This window comes from Hippopotamus amphibius, chromosome 10, assembly GCF_030028045.1.
Source record: "Hippopotamus amphibius kiboko isolate mHipAmp2 chromosome 10, mHipAmp2.hap2, whole genome shotgun sequence".
In the NCBI taxonomy this organism is placed as follows: domain Eukaryota; kingdom Metazoa; phylum Chordata; class Mammalia; order Artiodactyla; family Hippopotamidae; genus Hippopotamus; species Hippopotamus amphibius.
In genome coordinates this window covers 75,447,730-75,459,416 of record NC_080195.1, presented here as the reverse complement: position 1 = coordinate 75,459,416, position 11,687 = coordinate 75,447,730, and the positions used below count along the sequence as shown (strand labels likewise).

General features: G+C 38.6%; 1 protein-coding gene and 1 pseudogene across 2 annotated transcripts in view; one reads left to right on the top strand and one right to left on the bottom strand.

The window, feature by feature from the left end:
* Positions 1-2,381: 2,381 nt before the first annotated feature.
* LOC130830569 (chromobox protein homolog 3-like) lies at positions 2,382-2,908 on the bottom strand (annotated as a pseudogene).
* Positions 2,909-7,587: 4,679 nt separating this feature from the next.
* Positions 7,588-11,687, top strand: part of ARL13B (ADP ribosylation factor like GTPase 13B) — a 70,800-nt gene continuing 66,700 nt past the window's right edge. The window contains exon 1 of one of the 2 annotated variants that reach the window (XM_057696952.1): positions 7,588-7,928. In XM_057696952.1, the coding sequence (XP_057552935.1) occupies positions 7,870-7,928 (59 nt within the window). In that variant the 5' untranslated portion in view covers positions 7,588-7,869. The remainder of the gene's footprint in view (positions 7,929-11,687) is intronic. The other variant, XM_057696953.1, reaches the window with a different exon arrangement.

The following is an 11,687-nucleotide window of genomic DNA, read 5'->3' as shown; positions in this document are numbered from 1 at the left end:
CTTGTGTCCTACCTACACTGTATTGTTGAACTTTGAAAAAATAATACTCTGAAATGCTTTAAAATGAAATTTAATAATATATATTTAGGTAAAATTTTCAGGTTTTTGTTTTATTGCATGTTCACTCAGTGAAGATGATTTTGCTTTAGCTTAATATTGACTAACATTTGGTTGATTTCACTTGGTCAAAATTTGTTTTCAGTACCCTTCTAAATATGCAATTAAATCTTATCCAAAATTTACCTGCGAATCTAATCCCCTTTCCTAGTCCTAATTCTAATCCCTTTTCCTCACCCAGTTTTATGTTTCTCCATGTAATCTTTTACTCAAATATTGTCCCATTTACTTATTAATTATGTCTATTATCTGCATCCTCATCCCTCTCCACCATGCCAACTAAAGTATGGCACTTGCCACATGCCTCTACAAAGATTAAGTCGCTCACTAGTGCAGCCGATGACCTTCAGCATACCCTGAAAGGAGTTCAGGGTGGAGATCAGGAATGAGGCACTCTGTGCTCTGGGAAAAACTGACAGAACAAATCTTCAGATAGTTAGATATTTTCAGAAGATTTTATGAACCCAAATTCTTGCATCTTCTCATACCTAGAAAAGCAGTAAAATCATTAACAGTGACACCTGCTCCTCTTCACTAAGCAGCAAGCCTCTGTCAAGGTGTGTGCTTGATTGCAAGTACCTGCTACCTCCTTGAAGCAGTTCCTCAGAGTTATCTGAGATGCTCTCTCCTGGGCTTTAGTCTCATTTTGTCCCAAATAAAACCTAACTCGCAACTCTCACGTTGTACATTTTATTTTCAGTCGACAACTACTAGAATGTAAAATCCATGAGGGCAGGAATTTTTTTATGTTTTGTTCACAGCTGTATTCCTAGTGCCTAGAAGAGTGACTGGTACATAAATATTCAACTAAATTCAATATAACAATATAAGTCTGGGAATATCAACTGGTCATTTTCAGTGGTGGGGTAATGGATCATTTTCTTTCTGCTGATTTATGTATTTTATTTTTCTACAGTAATCTTTAATACTTGTTTTGTAAAAATTAACAGATACTAAAGTAGTTAAACCACAGACATTGAGGACCTGTCTTTTTTATTTGTTTGTTTGTTTTAGGTGGAGTGATTTTTATGGTGTACTTTAAAAATGTTATCTTGTTAAATGTTTACAAATTGGATCAAATTAGAAACCAAGTAACATTTTTTTTAACGAATGTAAAACTATCTATTGACCACTGTTCACCTGTATTTACAATGAAGTAAACAATATACAGTTGAATAACATTCTGATTACTACAAAGTTATTGTATTTCCTGGCTTCTGCTGAACCAGTAACCCCAAATACTGAGAAGACTGAGTGTACATGTAAGAAATGGGTTGGGGTAAAGTTTGAAAAAAACATGCAGATCAAGTTTAGGTTAGAAAAGTTTGTTTACTCATTTATTCCTGCAGATCCTATATTTCCAACATCTCTAACCATCTGATTAGGTTTCCATGAACAAGTCTGAGACATTACATATATCACAGCCTTTCAGTAAATATAGCACAGAGATTTCAACTTCTTGTAAAAGAATGGTTCACCAAAAGGAAACTTTAAACCTCCGTTTAACTGTCTTTCTTCTTTTGGGTTGGGAGGTTGTTGATAGTGATAAAATTTTCCTTTTAGGGGTTTTGCATATAAAAGTACATTTATATGACTGTAGATATGGATGCAGATTCTGATAGGACTGCTTTAAAAAATTATCCAATTTAAATTGTTTACATTAATTTGTCCACTTAATTACAAAATTATTTAATTTGAAAGGTTACGACTTAAATTTTTCATTTTAAGTTGAAGTGATTTCTTGTACTGCTCAAAATGATGGAATCCCAGAAACATGGGCTTATTCATGGTTGTGAAAAGCTGTTTTTGTTTTGGTAAATGTATTTAAACAATAACAAAAAACAAACAAACCCCAAACCATTTACATATATATTTTATGTATACACATACAAAAAATCCAGAATGGTCCTTAGGCATATATGAGTTAAATGCAAATTATAAATTCTGATTGAGTAATGACCATGGAGACTTGCCCAAACATTTAGAAAAACTGTTCTCTAATGTAGAGGAAATAACATACCGTGGTATCAAATGTTCTTTTCTGCTAAAGGAAGCAACTACAGAAAGCTTTTATTTGTTCAAAGTAACCAGTGCTACAGACGCAAAAAGCAAAACAAAAACCCAACAACTTCCCCAATACTACTTTAAAAGAACATAAACTTGATTTTCATTAGAATGTAGATATTTCTTCACACTAATAAATCAAAAAACCAAGACACAGATTTTATATATATATAAATATATATAAAAAGAAATGCAAACAATTATTCAGCTTCATCTTCTGGACAAGAATGCAAAGTTAGTCTCTCTTCATAAAAAGCAATTAGAATTTGAGGACACTTCATATTTGCCTCTTTTGCCAGCACCAAGTCTGCCTCATCTGAATCCTTCCATTTCATAAGAAACATTAATTCTCCACTGCTGTCTGTGGCTGTCGTTCTGGATCAAGACCTCTGGCAAAACCTCTTAGTTTATCAGCAACATCTCTTTTCTTCTTTGATTTGGTATTATCAGATTCACTGTCAGATAAAGATTTTCTTTTTGTTCCATCTTTTTCTTTACCAGCTTTTTGAGAATTAAGAAATGCTTCAATTAACTCTGGACAATCTAAATTTTCTTCAGGTTCCGAAGTATTGTCTGCATCTGTAAATGCCTTCCACTTCAGGAAATACTTCACCTTCCCATTCACTACACGTCGGTCCAGTACTTTTTCTACCACAAATTCTTCAGGTTCTGCCTCTTCAACTTTTTTACTCATTCCATTCTGTTTCTTTCCCATTTTTTGCAATGCAGTTTTTTTTTATAAATTTATTTATGTATTTTATTTATTTATTGGCTGCATTGGGTCTTTGTTGCTGCACATGGGCTTTCTCTAGTTGCTGTGAGTGGGGGCTTCTCTTCATTGTGGTGTGCAGGCTGCTCATTGTAGTGGCTTCTCTTGTTGTGGAGCACGGGCCCTAGGCATGTGGGCTTCAATAGTTGCGGCACATGGGCTCAATAGTTGTGGCACACGGGCTTAGTTGCTCCGTGGCATGTGGAACCTTCCCAGAGCAGGACTCGAACCCATGTCCCCTGCATTGGCAGGTGGATTCTTAACCACTGTGCCACCTAGGAGGTCCTGCAATGTAGTTTTTGTTTGTTTGTTTGTTTTATTTGTTGGCTGCGTTGGGTCCTCATTGCTGCACACGGGCTTTCTCTAGTTGCCGCGAGCAGGGGTCTACTCCTTATTGTGGTGCGAGGGCTCATTGCAGTGGCTTCTCCTGTTGTGGAGCACAGTCCCTAGGCGCATGGACTTCAATAGTTGTGGCACACAGGCTCAGCCGCTCTGCAGCATGTGGAATCTTCCCAGAGCAGGGCCCGAACCCGTGTCCCCTGCATTGGCAGGCGGATTCCCAACCACTGCGCCACCTAGGAAGTCCTGCAATGCAGTTTTGTTGGAGGCCATTTTTTATTGCAGATTTGAAGAGCTATTATTCACCGCTTCCGAGCTGCTCCGGTCCTGGGTCTGAGGCGTCTCCGGCCCTGCGCGCCTTAAGCTCCAGCCACATCCGAGGGGGAGGGGGCTCCCAAGTAACATTTATACAAGAGATAACAAGTGTTGGAGAGGATGTGGAGAAAAGGAAACCCTTGTTCATCGTTGGTGAGAATGTACACATCGGTACAACCATTATAGAAAACAATACAGAAGTTCCTCAAGAAATTAAAAATAGGACTACCATATGATCTGTAAACATGGAGTGTTGACCACTATTCCAGTTCTACAAGTATAAAGTCATTAGCCACTACATTCACTGACTTACAAGTACAAGCTGAAGGGAATTCATGATAAAGTGTTCTGTGTTTTGGACGTATTGGCCCCTAGATAGTTAAGATGCATATCTAAGGAAGAATTTCAATGACCCCAGATTCTTGAATCTTCCTATACATAGACAAGCGCTTACTAAAATCCTTAACTGGAGGTATATGTTTGTGTGATTAGTAGTAATCTTTTACCAAGATGTATACTTGACTACATGTATTTTCCAGCCAAAAAATTCATATATATACTGGCTCCTACCTCTTCAGAGCAGTTCCTCAGAGCTGAGAGGCTGTCTCCTGGGCTACATCCTCAGTAAGACACTGAAAAAAACTAAACTCACAGCTGTTATGTTGTGAGAGGTTATTTCCCAGTCAACAGATCCAACAATTTCACTTCTGGGTACATATCCAAAGGAAATGAAATCACTATCTTGAAGAGGCATCTGTGTGCCCAAGTTTATTACAGCATTATTCACAATAGCCAAGATATGGAAAAAACAACCTAAGTGTCCATCAACAGGTGAATGGATAAGGAGAATGTGAAATCAATCAATCAATCTATCTATCTATCTATCTATCTATCAACTATCTATATGGCATTAGGGCATTACGCTAATTGAAATAAATCAGACAGAGAATGACAAACACTGCATGTAATCACATGATCACGTGTAGAGTTTTAAAAAGTCAAATTCATAGAAATGGAGAGTAGAAGGGTATTTATAGGGGTTGAGGGGGTGGGGAAATGGGGAGAGACTGATGAAAGTGTAAAAACTTTCAGTTCTAGGATCCATAAGTTTTTAGGATCTAACCTATAACATGGTGACTATAGCTAATTATACTGTATTGTATACTTGAAATTTACTAAGAGAGTACCAAATTCTCACCAAAAAAAAAAAAAAAGAAGAAGAAAGAAAGGTAGGGAACTATGTGAGGTGGTGGATGTGTTAATTAACTTGATTGTGGAAATCATTTCACAATATATACATACAATACATCAAATCATCAGATTAAGCACTTCAAATAGATTACAATCTTATTTGTCATTTTTACCTCAATAAAACTGGAGGAAAAAAGAGAAATCAGGTAACATTTAGGATGCAAATTCAACAAATTCTGGGAGATGAAATAAGGGTCTTAATTAGAATGATGACAGCACCATTGTTTTTTTTTCATTTAGAACAAACTAGATTGTACTGTCGTAAAACAGCCACAAAATTATAGCAGCTTAAAATAAGTGTTTATTTCTTGCTCATAGGAAGTCAACTACAGGACTTTCTAGGCAGCTGTCTTCCATGTGTTGGCTCAGCATTCCATGTTGTTTTTATATTGTAATACTTCAGAGCTAAAGTAGGCTTCCACAGTTAACCATTGCAAGGGAAGACAGAACATGGAGAATCGTGGGCCAGCTCTTAGATGCTTTCACCAAGAAGTGTTATAGGGACCTCCCTGGTGATCCAGTGGTTGAGAATGTGTCTTCCATTGCAGGGGATGAGGGTTTGATCCCTGGTCAGGGAACTAAGATCCTACATGCTGCGGGGCAACTAAGCCTGTGCGCCGCAACTACTGAACCTGTGAGCCACAACTAGAAAGAAGCCTTCATGCTGCAACAAAGATCCTGCAACTAAGACCTGATGCAGCCAAAAAAAAAAAAAAGTGATATAACCACTACACTCACATTTCACTGAACAAAGCATGTCCCATGACTTCAGGAAGGTGGGAATAAAAACTATCTCATGTGCTTGTAAAAGAAAAAGAGAACTGGAAATAGAGAGCAGCACATATGTCTACCAAATCACTTAATATATTGAGAAACTAACAGTCAGCTAGTTAACTAACTGACCTGTACGTTGGTACCAGAAATGTTTGGTAAATATATCACTATCAGAATTAGGAAAGACACAAAGTAGAGCAGGGGTTGAGTGTAGTTCCAGAAATGCTCAAGGATAGTAAGTAGTAAGGCTCTTCAGGCACAGAAGTGGTTATTAGGCCCTCCAAGAGAACATGTTTTTTAAAAGGGAAAGCAGAGGGATAAGGTCAGATCTTAGAGAATACATACAGGAAGCTGAAAGAGGAATAACCAGCCAGATCAGAAGATAACCAGAATAGTATATAATTGTGAAAAGCCAAGGGAGGAAAGACTTTTAGAAGAATTAACTATATTAAATATAGTTACAGAGGTATTATAGTGTCTGGACAGGACAGTCTGGGCAGAGGCAGCCTAGCACTGATGAGGAGGGGCTAGTTCAGTTAGGAAAACCAGCAGCGATCATACAGCCTTGAGCAACTGGAAAGAAAATTAAAGTTATCAAGGCAGGACAACGAGAATAGTGAACAAGATCCCTAGCAGTTTGAGACAGAGGTAGGGGGATATGTACCATAAATATTATGGGACAGGTGACACCAACTTCAAAAATCTGCTATCTATTATTTGCTAGAAATTGCACCTGAGCTTTATTTTTATTATTTCATCATCTTAGCAACCCTGCAAAGTAGGTATTTTCATGCTCATTTTACAAATAGGGTACTTGAGTTCAGAGCCAGTAAGCGATAAGAGATGTATATGAGTTTGAATTAGGGTTACATGAGTGAGTAAAAAGCAGAAAATAATTTTAAAACTACATCTACCTTAATCCCAAACCATTATTTTCTCTTGGATACACTGGGCTTCCCAGGGCCCTTTCTCCTTTTACCAGGATTTGCAAATATATATTTAAGTGGAGACTGAATGGACACACGATCCCTACATATAATGCATTCACTTTTTTCTATAAGAATGTACTTGTCATTTACTTATTTCCAAAGAATGTAAAGGAAAAGCAGATATTACATAACTCTTTAAATAAAATAAAACATGTCACAAAACAGCCAGTAGATCATGATCTCCTTCTTGCAAAAACCAAATAGCTAGCAATCTATGTAACTAAAGACCCTGGAAAGAACATACATCAAAATGTTAACACTGATTATCTTTGGGTGGTCAGTGTGAGAGCTTATTTTCCTCATCTTGTTCCTTTTTCAGTCTTTTTCACATTTTCTACAATGAACATATTTCTTTTGTAAACATAACCTCACATACAATAAATATCATACAATTCCACTTCACATTTTATGTAACAAACAGCAATAAACGTTATACAGATTAAAACGCCACTCTCATCTGAACTATTGGATAGTTAGCAAATGAGTTTTTCCCTTGTTCTTAACTTAATTGCCCCAGTGTATTTTTTCTGTAGTTGTGCAGCCAGAGTTTCCTGGAATCCCATAGGATCCTCGCCCTTGCTCCATGAAACAAAACAAAAGAAAACATGCACAAGACCTGAGATCTCTGGATCTCAGTTGCGGTTGGAGACAGACGGGGAGCAGGACTCTTGCACAGCTTGGATGGGTATACAGATAGGTCTTAGCCTAAGATCTGTCGGAAATCCCTCATCTCTGGACGCTTCCGTTGCCTAGCTACGAGAACCCCCTTCGGCTCCGCCTCCACCTCCCTCTTCAAGGCCACGCCTCCTTCTTCCTCCCACCTTTCTGGCGGGGGCGGGAGCCAGGCCGCTTTAGCCACTCAGAGCCCACCCCTCGCGGACCGTCGGGCGGTGATTGGAGAAGTGCATGGGCGGTGCTTGAGACGGGCCTTCGGCGCCTGGGAGGAACGTCAGCGCGTTGACGCCGGGGTTTTCTCTGGCCCGCCCCTCTAACCCTGCTTGGGTGTGTGTAAGTGCGCCTTTGGCCCCGCGGTTCTTGGGCGAGGAGCGCAGTCTTTAGCTCGCTGGCCGGCGTGGCTATTGGGCCTGGTTCTCGGCTGACCGCCCTCACCTCCCTCCCGGCCTCTTCTTCAGGCCCATCCTCCTCAGGGGCGCCTCGGAGCGGCGGTGGCCCCGGGACTCGGCCCAGGACAGCTAGCGGCCCATCTCCGCTCAGGGCTCGGATGGGAGGCGGCGGGAGGAGCGGCCTGGGATGTTCAGTCTGATGGCCAATTGTTGCAGCTGGTTCAAGCGGTGGCGGGAGCCCGTCAGGTAGGCTGGAGCCGGTTGGCCGGGTGCCTTCCTAGGGGAGGGGGACAGCTGCGCCCCGAGGCTCGGACGGGGCGCCGCCTCTCCTCTCTGCGCCGGGAAGAGTCTCCCAGGCCGCAGGGGGATGCTTTCGCTCCTAATTTGATTAATCCCCTCGGGGAGCGATAGGAGGACGTAGCAGTTAAGTTCTCATCCGTAATGCTTACCGTTATAATTTAAATGGGTCCTAATTTCTTAAAAAGTTGTGGATTTTTTGTGTGTGTGTGGAATTGTGTATTTTTCCTCTGGAACTTTTGTAATGGGGATTTCTTTTTTAATAGGGACGCATGGGATAGAGTTTTCATAACGTCCACAAACCCCTTCCAAACACACACACAGTTTTGAGAACTTGGGCTTGAAATCTGGCTCCACTACTTAGTAATTATATGACTTAACCACTTTTGGCCCCACCCTCTTCGTATTAAATGAGAGTGATGATATCTATGCTTTAGGAGTTTTGTATTAAATGAGAATAATTGATGGTAAGTGTTCTTAACTGTCGTGTAGCTTCCATTTTTATGTGAGATCTAGTTAAGCCCTTTAGTTGAAAGAGCCCACTTATTAAACATTTCGTTTTAAATGCTAGATGTATTAATATTTAGAGTCTGCTACTTGGTATTCATTCATTTGTTGAGAAGATACCATGTGCCAGGCACTATGCTAGGAAGAAGTCAGTGAAAATGATGCTTTTAAAATTGAGCTGCTCAACCTATAAAGAAACCTTAAGTTCATTAGTCTTTATAAATAATGTTGATTTTTTATAATTCTGCTTTAGAGTTAGGCCAAGGGTAAATTATGGCAAAAGTTTTGTGTTTTATTAATCATTAACATTTCAAGTAAGTGTTTGCTGTAAGGATGAACTATCCTTTAAAGAATGACTCTGAAAAGCTACACTTACAAGGAAAACTATATGTCTGTATTTGGAAATTTGTTTTAATTGAAACTTTTGAATTCTTCTCCCATTATTAACTCTTAAATGAATGTGAATCTTTTAGATATAAGTGATATATCAACTTATAAGACTCAAAGATGTGTTTGAGTGTGTAGACTCTGATTTAATTTGTTTTAATCATGTTCTGGTCTGATTGCAGAGTCTCTGTCTCTACTAAGACTGGAGGGTCATTCATAATAGATGGCCCCATATGTTTTTCTCTATGTCTGGTTTTTAAAAAATATATATTATTTTTGTAAGAGTACAGTAGTAGCATGTGTCTTTTAACTAAAAAACACTCAAAGACTTTGCACTCCAAAGGAGTTTTCAATTTAATTCATCATTCTTTGTGTTTGCTTCTCTCAGTAGCTATAGCATAATAATCTCTGGGATGACTAAAGAAAAGAGTTTAGAGAACAGAGAATGTACTGATTTCCAAGTAGAACAGATAACTGGATTTGTTTAATAAAGCAGAATTGAAATTTAACCCTATAACTCAGAGTTTATTTTCTTCTTTAATAAGTAGTAGAATCAAGATCTGTGCTGGTCAGTAGGGTAGTGACTAGCTATATGTGGCTGTTGAGCATTTGAAATGTGGCTAGTCGATATTGAGATGCTGTACGTGTATAATTCATAGTGGATTTTGAAGATTTATTATGCAGAAAGGAAAAAGGTAAATATCAGTCTAAAAATAAACCAAAAGAAATGTTTCCTAGTGCTGCTGTAACAAATTGCTATTAATTTAGTGACAAACAAGTTTATTATCCTGTAGTTCTGAGATCAGAAGTCTGAAGTGGGTCAGCAGCGTTGCTTACATACTTTCTGGAGGCTCTAGGGGAGAATGTTTTTCTTTGCCTTTTCCAGCAAAGAAAGAGGCTGTCTGCATTCTTCGCTTGTGACCCTCTTCCTCCATCTTCAAAGCCAACATTATAACATCTTCTCTCTTCTGTGCTCTCCTGCTTCTTTTTCATAAGGAAGGACTCTTGTAATTACCTCAGGCCTACCTGAATATTCCAAGATAAACTCCCCATCCAAGATCCTTAGCTTAATCATATGTACAAAATTCCTTTTGCCATATAAGTTCATATAGTCACAGGTTTCAGGAATTAGGATGTGGACATCTTTGGGAGGTTGTTATCCTGTGTCCCTGCAGCCCTACCCTTCCTCCTTCCCTGTACTCCAGACTTAACAATTGACCGTGGTTGAGTGATACTTTCTCAGCTTCCTCCCCTCTCAAGCATTCCTTAAATTCCTGCATTAGAAGGTTTTCACCCAGACCCTTCAGTTTTTCTTGCTACACCAGATGGTGCCTGGTTATTAAATGCAATTGATGCTTTTCGATCTTTTGGCATCAGTTGACATTTAAGATCACTCTCTTCTTGGAATTCTCTATTTATTTTTCCTAAATTAAATTTTTTTTTTTTTTACCTTTCTGCCTATTTCCTTTTCTCTCTCTTTTTGCCAGTTAGCCTTTCTTCATCTGACTCCCAAGTCTGCTCCAGGTTCTGTCTTCAACTCTCTTTTCTTCTTCTCTATATTCTCCTTTATGGTCAGTCTCAGCATATAGAGGGACTTCAGCTACCACCTCAACACTGACTCTCAAGTCCATATTTCCTACAGAGACTCACCTACCACTTAAGACATATATCCAGTTACCACAGAATCTTCAATCCCAACGTACCCAAAACTGAACTTACATCTTCTCTCATGCTGAATTGCTTCTGCCTTCCTCTTTACCCATGTCAGAAGCCAAGAGTCATTCTGGATACCACTTTGTGCTTTGTTGTGTCAAATCATCAAATCCTTTGGTTTCTACCTACTTAATACCACTTGTGTCTTGCACTCTTTAAGCCTTTCCATACCCACTGCTCCGTTCTAGATAAGGTTTCCATTATTTCTCTCCCAGATCTCTTTGACAGACTTTCCACTATTTCCCTCTGATTAATGCTTGACACTGTCAGTGATCTTTTTAGTATGCAACTGATTTTAAATCTTGAGTCTTTCCTAATTGCTTTCAGGATAACCTCCAAACTTATTACTTACAGGATACTTGCGATTTGACCTGAGCCCGGCTATACTGACTCATCATAAGCCATTTTTTTTCTTCCTGTCATTACAGATTTGGGGTATTTAAGTTCTCTGGTCCCTCCATTCCTCCCTGAATGCCCTTCTTTTTTTTTTTTTTTTTTTGGCTGTTTCTAATAATGCTTAAATCCCACTTAGGAGATTCTCTCCTTCAGGAAACTTTCTTTGAATTCCAGCTAGATTTTCTACCTTGCCTTGTGTTTGCTTTATTAGCCCCCTGTATTGGTCTCTACTTATCCATGTATTGTAATGTTTGTTCAATTTCCCTAGTCCTCCAGCTTGTCTTGTGGACAGGAGCTGCTGTTATTTAAAAAAACATATAAAAGTAATGTATGTTTATTGTTATTTAAAGGTAATGCATGTTTATTGTAGAACATTGAAGGCACAGTTAAGCAGAAAGGGGCAAATTTAAGTTAACTCACAGTCTTACCTGCCAGAGATTGCTACTTTTTGTATTTTGGTGTAGAATCTCTTACATACATGTAAATTTCTTTTAAACAATAGTGAGATAATAGAGTGCTCTTTTACAGCTTTTTATTTATTTATTTTGCCTTAATGCATAGTTAACATCATTTTGCATCATTACATATTTTTGTTCAACATCTTTTTAGTAGCAGCAATGTGTTGTATAGATTCACCAAAGTGTTTTTAATCATTACCATTATTAAATATTTAGAATGTTTAAAATTTTTACTATTATCAACAAT